The sequence below is a fragment of the Camelus dromedarius genome, chromosome 14 (genome assembly GCF_036321535.1).
Source record: "Camelus dromedarius isolate mCamDro1 chromosome 14, mCamDro1.pat, whole genome shotgun sequence".
Classification (NCBI taxonomy): Eukaryota; Metazoa; Chordata; class Mammalia; order Artiodactyla; family Camelidae; genus Camelus; species Camelus dromedarius.
Genome location: NC_087449.1, coordinates 21,382,419 through 21,399,056, shown reverse-complemented (window position 1 = coordinate 21,399,056; position 16,638 = coordinate 21,382,419). Strand labels below are relative to the sequence as shown.

Below are 16,638 nucleotides of genomic sequence, written 5' to 3'. Positions count from 1 at the left end.
TTGAACCAAGCATTGTTCTCAAATGCAGTTCAAGCCTGTTTTCATCTGTCGTCTTATCCCCAGACACTCCTCTCAGTTACCTTCAGTGAAAGACATGTAGGTTAGCAGCTTGGCCTCTGAAGACACTTGGGTTTGCAGTCCCTGTGACAGGAACCAAATTGAAATGTACTACTTTTCCCTTGTGAAAGGGGTTGGCTTACAGAAGATGTTCAGGAACAGTTGTTAAACCAACTATGAGTCTAAAGAATTCTCAAGAACTCTAAAGCATTCAAGAATGACATCCCTGTGTAAGCTTTTGATTGGCAATGCTTTCTTGAGTATTTATTACAGCAAGTTCTCTGAGGAATTATCATAGACCTAGGACTTAGCTTATTTTGTGATTAAACGTATAATTGAGATTTTCTCAGTTATTCAGATTTACTTAGCACAGATTAATGGCATGCTTCCGGGCACTAATTCTGCACCTCTTTTGGTATTGTGAGAAAGTATGACCTGTAGTAAGACTGACCTGGGCTGGAATCTGACTCTGTTACTTATTAGCTACCCAACCTTAAGCAAATTACTTAATTTTGCTGCACCCCATTACTCTTATCTCCTGCCTCTTTGTGTCCCTACTGGGGTAACTTGAGTGCTTTGCATGATAACATTTTAGATAGCCCTTATCAGCATCCTTAGTTTAGCCTGGCCAGGAGCAAAGTCTAGGGGTCAGGAGTCTTTTCCGTCTGCTTCCTACGCACCCAGTCATGGGGCTTTGCTTTGTCCTCAACAACATACTCCAGGCGCAACAGAACCATCTGGGCTGTGCTGAGACAGGCCCCCACAGCCACTCCCTCCTAATAGACCGGGAGCAATTTTAAGGCTCTGATTTTTTTTGTCGTTGTTGACTCAGCTCTTGGTTTGTTTGACTTCTGGAGGCTGAATCAGAGCAACTTACTTTTGACCTGTCTTTTACTTTATCAAGACTTTCTGTCTTCTTAACCTCTAATTTTCTCTTTTTATAACTTTTGCTCAACTTTAGAAAGGAAGATAATTCTCCCTTTGCGGGGTAGATTTTGATAAAATATGAAATAATGGAGCACCTAGCACCTAACAGGTGGTCAAAAAATTATAGCTGCTCTCATTGTATTATATAGGCTATTCTGAGAGGGAAATGTCAGTAATTTACTGAGCCCTCAGTTTCCTTATCATGTGGGAAGTGAGCAGGTGCTTTTCACATCTTGCTTGATTTTTTTTTGTCATTGAGTCATTTTCAAGAAATAATTTCAGTGGGTAAGTGGCCTGTGGATAAGCCTCTGAGCAAAGCTGACAACTCTCTCATAGGAATACAAAACTCCTTAGTTCGTCAAGACTGCACTCTCTAGTCTAACTACCGTGATTATTATCATTTAAATTCCAGGATTATCTTGTAAGTGAGGTATTTTTTATGACTTAGATGCTTTTAGATGAACTATCGGTGCTATAAGGTAGCAAGGTAATTTTAGTCTCACACTTTTCTCCTCAGTTGGAAATGAAGACCATGTTTACATTTGGCCAAATATTTAACTCTGTAATTTCTGAGAAAATACTCAAGACAATTCAAAAGAAAAATCAATGTACTAAGCTCCTTGATTACATTAATTGACTAATTCAGAGGAAATTGTGGTGATGTAGAAAGAGCTATTAGATTTGGGTTAATAAATAATTCACTCTTGAAAGCAAGCAATTATCATCATGATTGGTTAATATTACTAGGTACTCACTGAGATTTATAGCAATACAATAATGCCTCCCATGGGTATTAATCTATTAACATAATACGATTCAGAGCTGCAATTTTACTAGAACTATACTACTGTTGATAATAGAATCTCTACAAATTGTCAAAGATGGATATAGAAATCAGATGATAATTTGCTAAGATGCTTTTCTGTGCGATTCATGTTTGTCACAAGATGCTACTCAATTATTCCTTCTTCCCGATTGAATAGCGATAATACCCAAAATGATGCCAACACCAAGGAATTCTGGGTAAACATGCCAAATTTGATGACTCACCTAAAGAAAGTATCAGAACAAAAACCCCAGGCTACATACTATAATGTGGACATGCTCAAATATCAGGTAAGCCTATTTATATGGGCAGGGCATCTCTTCCACATTACAAATGTGTGTTCTAACATATCTAACATTAAATGAAAGTCCATAAAGTAACATCTCTTTTAATACGATTTAAAAGCTATAATTTATAAGAAAATGGAAACCTTAAAAGACTATTTGGAGGCTATTTAGTGACAGGAATATTCATACGTATTCTTAATAGTTTAAACTTGTAAGTAAAACATTGTATTAAAATTTAAAGAAACATGCCACAAAAATGAATTTGCAGAAATTACATCAATTAAGATTACAAATATTGACAAACAATTTCACTGTAATTTTGTTAAGAGCAGTGCTGTGCTGAAATCTCTCATTTTAAATGATTCAGTGTAAGTAGTCTGATGTTTTTTCATAATGTCATAGTCTTATGAAATAAATTTTAATGAAACTTATGTTAAGAAATGATTTAATGTGAAAAGAATGTTTGGTACAACACATTCTAGGATATGAAGGCTTTCTTTTTGTGCTGAGGTTTGCCCTTACCCCAAAGTACTACTGATCTTATAAATAAGCCCATTTCAAACCAGGATTCTCTAGAGCCTGAGTGTCCCACTGATTCCCACTTGATCTCCTAGGTTATTTTTAGTGCATTGCCATTTTTGTGATTAAATATGCTCAAACTATTTTTCCTAAGATAAGGAAACAAATTATTATTTTTGAAAGTTGTACTTTAGTAGAAATCAGTGCATCTTAAACATGAGTGCACTTTACAATCTCCAGGGAAGTTATCAACAAATGCTGCTTCTGAATCGGTGTTAATTATAGATAGATACAGATAGAGGATAGATACCTATCATTAAAATCTATTTATAGATGAACAGAGATGGAGATGGGGATGGGGATGAGAAGAGAGACAGAGACAGAGACAGAGATACTTGCTGGGCCCAGACACTCCCAGAAATTTTGACTTCATTGGTTCTGGATGTGACCAAGGTATAGATATTATTTTACAAGTCCTCCAAGTTATAATACACACTATGGATTGGAAACAACATATTTATATTGTTGTAAGGAAATTATTGAAAGTAAAGTATCTATGTGATGGTACATTTCACAAAAATGCAAATGACTATAATGTTCTTCTAGTAAGACTAATATCGTCTAAGCTTTGGACATTCTAACAAAACCTAGAAAGTAGACAGATTTCACCTATCTCAAAAAGATCTTGGTGTAAAGTATTTAAACATAGGCAAGAGACTGAATTCTGGAACAAAGTCAGCTTCCTACTGTCCACTGACCTCGGTTGGGCCCTTCATCTCCCTGAGCCTCAGTTTCCTCATCTGCAAATAAGGGTACAAATGATTCCTGCCCAGGTATTTTGTAGGTTGTGAGGAGCTAACAACCAAACATATTTCAAAGCACGCCCTGAAATGTCAGCAGTCCTCAGCCCGCCACTTTGTTTTAAAGGTGCTCTGCGGAACCTCTTTTCTTATGGGTTAGTTATGTTGTTGTTACTGTTTTTCAACAATGCAGGGGACTGGCTGGGAGGCATAAAGTAGCATTCTGTGGGATCATCCTCACATCACAGCCTGTTTACTTTCTGGCCACCAGCAGCGCCCCCAGCAACAGGGACAGTCACATAGCCATAAAGCACCTCACGGGGTAGAGGAACTCCTGCTGAGGACAGAGTGCGGAGACGGGTGGGGAGACCGAGTCTGCCTGGCTTTTGAGCTTTCTTAAATAACAGATTTCTAAGTAAAAGTTCATTTACAGAGAATTGGGCTGCTAAAAATATTTAAAGTTTTAAACTTTATTATAAGGCTTATAATAGAGTTTACTATGAAGTTTTAAAGCTTTTATTATAATGGTTAGCTAAATAAAATTATGTTAGGTCTGTCATTTATAAAAGAATCCATTTCTGGGTTTCCTTCTATAGCAACCACTCTTGCTTTATAAGCTCATCCTGCCTTCAGTATCCTTCCCCATGGTGTCTATATGCACAGGCATTGCTAGTCCAATAAAGAGCTGTTTATATTCTTCAAAGTCAGCAGAACTTATACTCTATGAATAAAACTTCAGGGGCACAGACATCGCCCACATGGCCTCTGCAGTGCATGTGTATTTATAAAAGGTAACCAGAATTAGACAACACTGCAAATTTTTCACTACAGATCCAGGATTCAAGTTGATATTATTACCTTTCAAACTTTTTGTTGATTCTTCAAACCTGGCTTTTCTTTAGTCAAATTTACAGTTGATTCTAACTAGAATCGACAGTAGACAGTAGAATACAGCACTGCCTGTTAGAAGACTGGGGTTCAAGTCTTTACTTTGGCAAATTCCAAAGGAATAATCATAACTTGCTTTCTCTAACTCACTGGTTTGTGAGGAGCAAATGTGATAATATTAATAGATAACATATTAAAATGTTAATTCCTTACTATATACTAGGCACTATCCTGAGTCTATCACATAAAACTTCTCCTTCAATCTTCTTAACAACTGTAGGTATAAATGTTATTATTATAGTTCCCATTTGGCAGATGAGGAAATAACTGAGGCACAGAGCAGTTTAGTGACTGTTCCAAGATCCCTCAGCTTGTAAGTTACAATCAGAACTCAACCCAGACAACCAAAAAAAACACAAAAACACTAATTTGAAAAGACACATGAAACCCAATGCTCATAGTTAGCATTATTTACAATTGCCAAGATATGGAAGCAACCTAAGTGTCCATTAACAGATGAATAGATACAGAAGATGTGATACACACACACACACACACACACACATATGCACACAATGGACTATTACTCAGCCATTAAAAAGAATGAACTTTTGCCATTTTCAGCAACATGTATGGACTTGGAGCACATTGTGCGAAGCAAAATAAGTCAGATGGAGAAAGACAAATATGCATTGCATCACTTATATGTAGAATCTCAACAACAACAACAAACTAGTGAATATAACAAAAAAGAAGCAGACTCAATATAGAGAAAGCAAACTAGTGGTCACCAGTGGGGAGAGGGAAGGGAATGGGCAATATAGGGGTAGGGGATTAAGAAGTACAAACTATTAGATATAAAATAAAGTACAAGGATGTACTGTACAAGATTGGGAATATAGCCAATACTTTATAATAACTATAAATGGAGCATAACCTTTAAAAATTGTGAATCACTATATTGTGCACCTATAATTTATAAAATATTGTACATCAGCTATACTTATTAAAAAAAAAGAATTCACACTCAGGGCTGTCTGCCTTGTTGACCTCAACTCCCAAACAGTGTGCTACCATCTCCCTAACTGACATTATGTGCACTGTAAACTCTAAAGTGCAACAGAGATTTTAGTAACTGATTTTGTGTTTTTAATCTGTAACAGTTTATGTGAAGCGCCCAGCTCTCCCCTGCGTGGCACCCTTCACAGTGATTTTTCACTGAGCACGCATTTGTGAGCAGTACAAACAACAACATGGCATTTTGATATCTAAGAACATTCCAGTGGGAGATAATCACAGCTTCTGGTTTTGTTTCTGATTAATGGTTAAGCCTTAAACCTTCTCTTTCCTGTGTTTGGCAAGGTATCTGCCCAGGGCATTCAGTCCACGCCGCTGAACCTGGCAGTGAACTGGCGATGTGAGCCGGCAAGCACTGACCTGCGCATAGATTACAAATACAACACAGATGCAATGACAACGGCTGTAGCCCTCAACAACGTGCAGTTCCTGGTCCCCATAGACGGAGGGGTAACCAAGCTCCAGGCTGTGCTCCCACCGGCAGTCTGGTAAGGAGCCATTAGTCCCCTTCCTCTCCACCAAAGGGCTCCTTCTGGGCAAAGGATCACAGACTGCTTAGCATTTGTGTTTCCTGCAGGAAGAGATCACAGCAGGCCTGGCTGTCAGGGTTCAGGACGGGAAACAGAAACTGCTATAGCTGTTTCAGGAAATAATTTAACACAGGGATTTAGATGTTCACACGGCAGAAAAGGAACAAGCTTTAGGTTGGATCCGCAAGAATGTTTCCCAGAACACTGCAGAACTGACCCATCAGTGGAGCTGCTACCTCTGCCACAACCAAGAAAGAAAGAAGTTAGAAAGCTGTCAGTGGAGCCACCAGGAGCCCGCCACAGCCACGAGAATCCAAGGATAAGAAGGTTCCTACTGGCACAGCCTAAACTGCTTCTCAGCACCCACCAAACTGAGACTGGACTGGATTACTGTTTAACAAGATCCGCACATAATCAGTTACGCTGCTGGCCCGCAGAAAAGAGCCAAAAGAGCAGCAGGAGAATGCCCTCTGCCTCCCTTCTGTTCTCCAAATCTCAGATAGTGCATGTGATTGGTGGACCCTAAGCTGTATGTAGGACCCTAATTACAGGGCAATCTGAGTTTCATTTTGCAGCCTCTAGATTATAAAAAAGCACACTAGAGAAGGTATGGGAACAGAAACAGAATAAAACTGAGTACCAATAGTGACTGTTAAAAAGAGCTTATTCTCCTAGAAAAAATACTCTAGTTTTTCCATATGATTGTCAGAAGCAAAAAGTAGAACATTAAAAAAAAAGAGAGAGAGAGAAACTGTCAACCATATGACAGCTCCAACTTAAATTACCTGAATTAATTGGTCAACTAACACTTCCAATCTATTTTTTCAGTAGATGTGTTAAAAAAATTTTTTAACTACATTGTCCTTTAAATGTTTCTGTCTCTGACAGTGTTGTGACTAGTTACAGTGAGGAAAGGAAAAGGAGAGGATTCATGTGTGGATGGATGGATAGATGGAAGGAGGGAAGGAGGAAGAGATGGATGGATAGATGATAGATAGATAGATAACACTTAAATTGCTGCTAAAAATTTCAAGATCCTTTTTTCAAATGAACACTATCTGGAAAGATATGATATCCATTAAACAGAAATCCTTGCAAACGCAAAAATCTTTTATCTATTTTATTTTTAGGAATGCTGAACAACAAAGAATATTATGGAAGATTCCTGACATTTCTCAGAAGTCAGAAAATGGAGGTAATGTAATCACAGGCTTATTTTATTTACTACATAAAGCTGAAATAACTTTCAGATATTAGAAAACTATTAACCAAAATACACTTAGTATTAAAAGCAAGCAAAATATTTCACTTTATTTTGATAAATACATATTTTAACCAATAAAAGCAAATAATTCTTCAATGAATCCTCTGCTTCCTCTTTTCTACCCAAGACCCCACATCAAACAGGCCATACTTTAAGCAGAGAAGAGCTTTTAGTGAGGCATATTTCCATTCTGTATCAGATCTCACACTCTCTGATAGTTAAGATATTTTTCGCTTTCCTCTGACATTAATCATAAGCTGGAAAATGCATTGCCTTCCAAGTAGCATGCTCCCAAATTTTGAAATACTATTTGGCTGAATTACAATTTTATCAGCGTGCAAAAAAAAGTCGTGAATAATTTAATGGTAAATTTTATTCATCGCCATTCTGTCACTGAAAAATATACTATTTTTTAGTAAGTTAGATTTTGCATATTAACTTTGAATACAATTTCCAAAATCACATCTACAATGCAGTGTTGACTGTGATTTTGTAATAATACTCTTTTTACAGGGGTGGGTTCTTTATTGGCAAGATTTCAGTTATCGGAAGGCCCAAGCAAACCTTCTCCATTGGTGGTGCAATTCACAAGTGAAGGAAGCACCCTTTCTGGCTGTGACATTGAACTTGTTGGAGCAGGGTATAGATTTTCACTCATCAAGAAAAGGTTTGCTGCAGGTGAGTGGGTATCTTGTGAGCACATTTGCAAAAATAACATTGCTTTAGCTGTTTTTCCTTAAGAGGAAAGAGTTTGTGATTTTCTCATGTTCTTCATCCTCCTCCTCCTCCCCACTCCTAGCCCCCATTTCCCATCCCAGTCAGAAAGCAAATCAATTGCTGGATGAAGTAAAACTCTGACAGTGGATTGCAAATCAGAAATTAGGAAGGCCCTGGCTACTTATCGTGGCTCTGGCTGTTTCTTATGTGGCACTGACCGAGATCATTCCCATTATATACATGTGTGTGTACAGTGAGATTAATGGAGCAAATCCTGCTTTTGTGATATTGACAAGATAAATGCCATTTATCTTTGAATATATCTCTTACCTGAAAACTTTTTTTCTCCATCAAGTCTTCATAAAGTTTAGACTTGGCAGGCTTAGCTGAGGTCCGGGAGAATCCATCTTTCACTGTATCATAGCAATCGTAAAAAATCTAGGGCAGACATCAGAACTGGTTGCCCTTGAGCTGAATACAGTCATTGACAGGCTTTTGGCACACATGAGAGTTGGCTGGTGGGGGTTTCCCAGTATGAAGGTGATTATACTTGCCAGTGATTTGCTGGGATACGTCCTGGTTTTCATGTCTGCTGTACTGATGTAATTTTTAATTATACCCCTTTCACTCTCAGAAATGACCCAGGTGGAAAGTAATTCTATGATCGCTCTATAACAAGTTGGAGTCACATCCAGGAACAAGTCTCCCAACCTATTCTGGACAAAACCCAAACTTCTGCAAAGTGTTCATATATGGAAATGTGAAAAGGCAACTAGCTGGTCCAGAAAATAGAAAACTTAAAAGACTTTATATATTTTATGCTAGTATTGCACCCCTCAGGTTTACAGTATTTGGGGCTAGGAATAGGGTGGGAAGAATAGAAATGTTACCCTTAATAACCACATTATGGAACTAGCAGGTAACCTGTTACTATGCTGTTTTATTTTGCAGGAAAATACTTGGCAGATAATTAACAAAATCTTATGCAAGAATCTGGAGGATTCATATAATGGAGAACTGTTGTATGAGAAACAGAATTTAATTTTGGTTTGATGAAAACAAACCAAAATCTGCACTTGGGATATATCTGCTGGAAATGTCAATGACTTTCAGCAATGATTTCCCTCACACGATACCATGATGACCGGTCCTACAGTATTTACTTCTAGGTGTAATATTGTTAATGGTTTTAAAATGTAATTACTGTATTTGTAAATTGTACTCATTCCAGTAAGGCAGTTAGATACTTGAGTTTTAGCATTTTACCATTCCTGAAATGGATGTAATTTAAACTGTGGTATGTAAATTTAATAGTAGTACTGTCGAATGGCACAATGCTTACAGAGGTAGACTGCATTTTGTCAATATATAAAATTTAAATATAAATATTGATAGCTGTCATAAAGGGGGTGCCACACACAAAGAAAATTAAGTGGAACCAGGAAAAGAAGTTCCTTTTCTTCAGTCCTTAGTATGTTTTACTCTAGTGCTAAATAAAAATTCTATCTTCAAATATTTAGTGGGTTAAATTCAGAAACTATTTCAGAAAAAAAATTCTAAGGTTACAGCATATTCAAAGAGAAGCATTAATTACCACTTTTTAAAAAGCTTTTTTTTCAAACTGCAAATTTCATAAAAATGCGAACTGTGTAAACAGGGCCTCTTATTTTTATAACTTGTGTAAAAAGGGAAAGCAATTCATATTTAAAGTTTAAGTATATGAAATTATAATCAAGAGTAAAAAGATGTTGAAGTCTTAACTACTCGAGTACCCCATCTCTCCACAGTTTAGCTTATGTGGAGATTACTGAATCATCAGATTAAAACCAAAATTGTGATTTTAAAATTTCAAGACTTTCCAGAGTTGAACTGGATAACATTTGCACAATAACTCTAAACAGAGGGTCCCTCCCATCCAACATGGAGAATGATACCTACCACCCATCTGCCTCTTTACCCACAGGAATCAAAATACTGAGTCTCAAAATCTCAAAAAAAAAAAAAAAAAATTTAGTCCCCTATTTAAATCCAGATGGAGAATTTTAATCAGCGTTATTTATATCATTGGGGAAGGAAAAAAAAAAAGCTTTGTTAAGTGAAATTCTAACCACAGTATTGTGCAATAAATTTCCTTTCAGATAAGGTTCATTGTCTGTAACTATAAATCTTTGCCATTCTTGGGGAATCAAAAAAATAGTGGATAAAAATGTATGTTATGATTTCATTGTTGCAAGGTATAATAAAAACTGTGATTATTCAGTCTGGCCTCATAACATGGGAATTTAGAATGGAGAAGCACTTCTTTAGGGGGCCCGGTTGTAAAATCTTTCTCCATTACAATCTAAAAACACAAATCTTCCTTTAAGTCTTAGAACTTATTTTAAACATAAACCAATTTCTATCCTAGGTTACACTATTAAATAACTGTAATTATTAAGTCGTTATATTTATCATTAGTTGCTAAATTTTATTTTTACATTCCCTCATATTTGACAAAAAACTTTTAGTCCCTTTAAATTTTAGAATCAGATTAAAATTTTGTAAGTCTTACTTTTAAAATGAGGTTGTGACTGGCAATTGTTTATAGTGGAACTTTTTAAACTAATGTTTGTACTTCTCATTCAGTGCTTGCTATCAAGAGAATGTTTGAAATGATCCGTATTATCTTAGAAGAATTCTTACTGTTCAAACAAACTCTTGGTTAGCTCCCTAAGCAGTCTAGTGTTAAAGTTTTTTTGGACAAATAATTAATATACTCATTTTAAGTAAAGATATTCAATTTGATTTTGAATCCAAAATAAAAAATGCCAATTTTTAAATCCCATGAAACATGGGGAAATTTCAACAATGAAACCAATGAAAAGTAAATAGTAAAAAGGTGAGATTTATCCAGCACATGCATATAAAAATGTGTTTTTAAGAAATCAGTTCCTGAAAAAAAATATTGAATACTAACACAGAACATATTAAAAATGTGTAAATATTACTGGTTCTCATGTCTTGCTCATTATATTTTATTTTATTTTATATAGTTCTTGAGTGAATTAGCAATTAAACACAAGGATTTTTCTTTTCAAAGAATAATTTTGTTAATATTGTAAAGTGTGATTTAAGTCATAGATTACAATAATCTCTAACATTATTCAAATGTTTCCAGGAACTAAATTTGAAACTATGAAGATATCCTGTGATTCCATAAGTGATCTTTAAGAAACAGAATTAAAGTCAATTATTTCAAAATTATTAAACATTGAATAACCAGAACTTCAATAGTGAATACATCCTTTCTCCTTCCAGAAAATAGGTCAAATAATAACACAATACACAATACACTCACATCAGGAATTTAGATTTTGGTGTCTTTTTTTTAAATCCTGTAGTTTATAATCTCCTATTACACTTGTATCCACAGTACTGTACAATAAGAGTTCATGTTAGGAAGTATAATCCTAGACAATGCAAGAATCTCAGTTATAAAAGAAACATTGTCAGGTTCATTATCAATTCCTATAACAAAACAAAATGTGCTGGTATATATTCAGATTTTCAATGCCAGGGGTTAAAATAAAAATAAAGGGTTCTCATTAACCAGAACACCATTTCCTAAGCATTATGATTAAAAAAGATTTCTCTCTAACAAGATAGAAAGTATGAATGATACTGCTTTATTTTGGCAACATGGAAAATATGGTTTTTCAAATAAATTTCATATTTTCATGTTATTTTTAAAAAATAAATTATTGTTAAGAATTAGTCTGAATTTTATCATAATTGGAACATACAATTCCAAAGAATTAAATTTTTAATTATTTTTAAAGCTCTATTCTTCTCTCCACCTACAGTCAAAATGAAAATTCGCTGAATGGTATTTGGGAAAATATTTCACCTGTAAAGAAAGAATGTTCACATTTCAAGCGGTTTTGAGTGAGTAGAGAGGAACTCTCTCCAGAAAGTCAAACTACCATTGCTTTTCATTTTTAAGTATTTTTGCTCAATCTCAATATGCAAGGTATTTGAGGCCATAATTACTCATATGTCCCTTTCCAAATACTTTTCAGAGAAGCCTGGTAACTACACTAGTTCTGCCACTAACTCCTGCTGTGTAACCTTGGACAAATCACTGCCCCGAAAAGGTTTCTCATCTTTGGAATGAGAGATTGGGATTGCCAGTGGTTTTCAAGATTTTCTTAACAGCTGAACTTTTTTCTACTAAAATTGCACACAAAGTCCTATTACACAAAATAGCTCAAAGCAATGAAGGAATTCCTTCAGCAGCTTAAATTTGGGTCCTCCAGAGCAGTGTTGAAACACATAATAACATATCAATGAGCTATAAAGTTTCTCCCACCTCAGAAGTTCCATGATTCTACTTGACTCAGAGAGATCCACCTTCAGGGGCTTTACCAATAAACATGAACAATCACAGTAACTGATAGACAATAAAAACTGATATTTACTGGAGTGCTTACCATGTACCAGTCACTATAGATATTCGCTCACTTCATCTTCGTATCAACCCCCAAACTCTAGATACTCTTTTTAATTCCTCTTTTACAAATGGTGACATTGAGACTGAGATTAATTAACTTGCCCAAAGTGACATAGCAGCTGGAAGTAACCCATTTATCTTGACTACAAAGGAAGCCCCTGATCTGCTTTACTTGTTCATTCTGGGAAATGAACTCTGCTGTTTTATTTTACTATACGTATTCTATTTGCATACCCAGGTAAAAGGCGCTGTGAAAAAACAGTACCAAAATAAGGATAATTCCAAGAGCAAAATTGTTGGAAAACAGTTTCTCAGAGCATGATTTGTGGACCGCTTGAATTACCATTTATTTAAGAAGGGCAATGATTTTGACTTAGTCATCACTATGGCCTCAGAACCTAGAAGATAGTAGGCATCAATAAATTTATATTGAATGAATAAATCTGTAGGAATGGAGTTTAAGAATATGTATTTTGATAAGTACCCAAAATCTGAGAATCATTGCTCCCAGTAGCTCTCTCAAATACTTCTTAGTTCTGACATTTTTATCAGATATTAGACATTAAATTATAACTTCAGTACCATTTTTCTAGTGAGCTTATTTTTTCATTCAGTCCGTTTCGTTTCCTCTACTATTAAAAAAAAAAAAAAGAGGGATTTTTCTAGGAAAAACCCTCTTACCCTTGGAGTTCTTGTGTTATGCCTAACTTGGTCTCAAAATGGCCTGAAATGCATTCTCGCATTTTCATATTTCTATCCTTTTCATCAATGTCTTAAAAGATTAAACAAGAAGTAGGGAGGTTGCAAGCTGTCATTCATTCCAAATACAATGTTCTAAAAAATGGCTCCCTCCCTGCAAGGGCACAGACATCTAACTTGTGAATTGGCAGTATTTATTTTGTAGGCCTTTGATCTGAGTGCTTTATAAGCCTGGAGCAGTGTCATTCCGAAGAGTTGCACCAATCTTTTTCATTTTTGCATTTGTCTTTCCAAATAATCACAGTCTGTTAGTTAAAGTTGAATAACACAGTAAAACATGCAGATATCCACTAAGGAGATGAGTTTACAAATTATAATTTGTTTTTTTTTTAAAGCTTTCTTTTTTAAAAAAGATTATGCATTTGAGCAAAATCCCATTCAGTCTAAACATACTCATTTTGCTACATGGTTTTCTGATCAACAATTTTTTTAAATGAATTCATAATTTTTATGATATCAAAATGAGGGTGAGCTCTACATATTGCTTTATAAGTTAATATAAAAAATTAAAAGTTAATATAAATCAACATGATGTTTCCTTAACATGAGCCAAATTAAAATGTTGATATGAATGAATAAATCAATCCTTGTTACACTGATTAAAGAGATTGCTCTGATGACCCACCCCACCCCCTTTTCTGTGTCCACTTCTCTCTTGAGCATTTATTGTATTTTCTTGCTCCTTCCATTTTTTTTATTCATTTGGAAAACAGTATTTAAATGCCATTTGCTCATTTGTGAGTCAAACATGACTATCATTATGTTACTTTTTGTCCATGGATATATATAGATTCTTGGGGAGGAGGGCATAGCTTAGTGGTAGAGTGCAAGCCTTGCACGCATGAGGTCCTGGGTTCAATCCCCAGTACCTCCATTATAAATAAATAAATAAACCTAATTACCTTCCCCTCTGAAAAAAAAAAGAAAGAAAGAATATATAAATTCACAATGAGATAGGAGTACAATATTTAAGTCTCCAAATAATAAAAACAAACAACAAAACTCACTAGCATTTCTACTGCTTTGGTGCTCTGGCATCTTCTGTAAGCTAGAGCTGCATTTTTAATATTTAATTAAATACAAAATGTCCTTCTTGAAGGAATATCCAATTTTAGAGTCTACTGAGTTGACCACAGTCAGAACTTTAATTGCCCCTAATGTTTAATATCTGATTCCTGTGCAAAATGAGTATTCCTAGGAGAGACCATCACCTACTTGTTGACATTCACCGTGGGCATAATAATGTATTCTCTCGGTTTACTTCTGAAATTATTTTCCCTTTGATTTGTAGTATTTCTAATTGTTTCCTTCTAGCCCTAGGTTAGTCATTGTCTATTCTAAACACATCTTTTAACCTTAAAAGATGTTTCAATGAAAAGCAAACATATTTGCATGTGTCTCATAAAAGAAAATATGCAAAGGATATTTCTACTGCATTCACTTGTATTCCAGTATTTTCCAAATCCTGTTCAGGACTACTGGTTCTGGAAAATGTTCACTGTGATCTGAGAACAAATGATCCTAAACCACAGTTCCCACTCCTTGGACATTGAAAATTAATGTTATGAAGCTTAAGAAAGTTTTGGATCAGCAAAACACTTTTTTTTTCTAAACACTTCTTGAAGAAACTTCAGAAAAGTTTTCTTTCAACACGAGTTTATGTATCTTTCAGCAACTGCAAATAATATAGCCAGGAATGCTTTGAAAAGATGCTTCTGATTTTTTGTTTTAACTCTAAGGGAAATTTCTGTCACTTTAAATGAACTAGTATCTAATTTAAATTTCATTAGTGTATCTTACTGAATTGAACTTTATCACCTAAAATATTCCAAACAAAACAATGAAATAATTTTACTATTTTAATTTTTAAGTATTATTTCTAAGATCTGCACCTATGACCAGTACATCAGGCTTCTCTTTGTTGAAGATGGTCCAAATTCTTTGCAGAGTGGAAGCAATGCAAGTGAACAATCTTTGATAATTCTTTATCCAAATGCGTTAAGAAACTGAATCATAATAGGTTGATGCTGACAGTATTTTTACATAACCTTAGAGAAGTTATATGAAAAACATTTGAGTTAAAACTAAGAGAAATGCACTATTTGCTATGGATTTTGCAGACTCTACACTCTATTAATGAGCATTACAAACTTCTTTTTTGCTTTGCTTTATTTTGCATATGAACAGTTTTTACAAAAAAATCAACAGTTTCTTTTTAAAAAATCCTGAGTGAACTGTATATTATCAGACAGAAAAGAATAAAGCCAAACTCCTTTACATTTCTCTAAATGTAGCTCAATTTTAATTCATTCAGGGTCCATGAATCAACTTGATGAGTCAGAAGCCATTTATCATTTAAAAATATTCCATTGAGTATATCATGCAAAGGTTAATTCCATCTCACTTGTTCAGTTCTATATTACTATATTGACATATTCTTTTTTTGTTCTTTTTGGCAAAACAAATTTTTAGTGTTATTCGTACATCATTACTCTAAAATATTTTAAATAACACACCAAATGACTTTCACTGGGATCCTCGTCCTAAGGTCCAAAGCCAGGTTTTTTCGTTTCCTTCTGAGACACTAGGATGATTAATGTTTATAGCTGTGATTTTGCAGGTCAGTATCTAGTTCTTGCTTTTTTAAATGGGTATGCATGATAGAGATTGGCTGCTGTTTGATCTCTCTCTCTGCGTGTCTCTCTCTTTCAGTCTAAAGGAGTTGGAACATTGCTGCTGAATAGTTTTTCTTGAAAAAGCCAAGTGTTGGTATGATGATATGCTAACCTCATCAATGAGCAGGGCTTCGCTTTAGGCCAAGCAGTCATTTATAAAGCTGGCTTTTTAAACTGTTTGAATAGTATTGGGTTTCAATATACAAAGGGTTTGCTTTCACTTTGCACAGGAAAAGATCTGTATAAAGAAATAATCAAATTTTAATTTTCTTGCCTACGAAGTGGCAATGTAAGCCTTTTTTTTTTTTTTAATATACTTTAACAATAAGAGAAACTAGGAAAAGAATCTCAGAGAATTTTGCTGTGTTTTTAAAGGTAATAAAATTCAGCCAATTGTCTTTCTTATGGAAAATGCTGTTAGTGTGTGCTTTGAGTTTGTGGTAGCTTTTATTTAGAGTCTCCATGATCTTTGTAGCAAAAGTAAACAATGCCTTTATGACCTTGGGTGGAGTACATATTTTCACAAAAATACCTTGAGCATAAAATATTTCTAAAAAGAATTGTGGGCTAAAATACTCAAGCATACTCTAAAAAGTTATTTTAAATGTTGATGGCTGGCTCTTTTTCCTACATGTGTAATTCAACGGAGAATACTTTATTCTCATAGCTGTTACTGCTTTGTCTGTGATGAAAGCTTTCCTGCTTCTGTGCTGCGCTCAAGAAAAAACCAGCAAGAGCAGCAAGGGCTTGTTTCTTCGCAGAACTGCCCCAAGCTCTCTGTTGAGCAATGGTGATAAGAATGTGTAATATTGACTTATTGAAG

The 16,638-nt window shown here is 35.0% G+C and overlaps 1 protein-coding gene and 1 non-coding gene across 17 annotated transcripts in view; both read left to right on the top strand.

Annotated features, from left to right (window-relative positions):
* SGIP1 (SH3GL interacting endocytic adaptor 1) overlaps nt 1-10,151 on the top strand; it is a 182,533-nt gene extending 172,382 nt beyond the window's left edge. For all 16 annotated transcript variants that reach the window (XM_064493480.1, XM_064493490.1, XM_064493482.1 and 13 more), the window contains 5 exons: nt 1,968-2,100; nt 5,667-5,869; nt 7,042-7,106; nt 7,689-7,853; nt 8,844-10,151. In XM_064493480.1, coding sequence (XP_064349550.1) covers nt 1,968-2,100; nt 5,667-5,869; nt 7,042-7,106; nt 7,689-7,853; nt 8,844-8,866 — 589 coding nt within the window. In that variant the 3' untranslated portion in view covers nt 8,867-10,151. The remainder of the gene's footprint in view (nt 1-1,967; nt 2,101-5,666; nt 5,870-7,041; nt 7,107-7,688; nt 7,854-8,843) is intronic.
* Nucleotides 10,152-13,941: 3,790 nt separating this feature from the next.
* On the top strand, nt 13,942-14,014 carry TRNAA-UGC (transfer RNA alanine (anticodon UGC)). Its single transcript has one exon. It is a non-coding gene; the product is annotated as a tRNA-Ala (tRNA).
* The last annotated feature ends 2,624 nt before the right edge of the window (nt 14,015-16,638 follow it).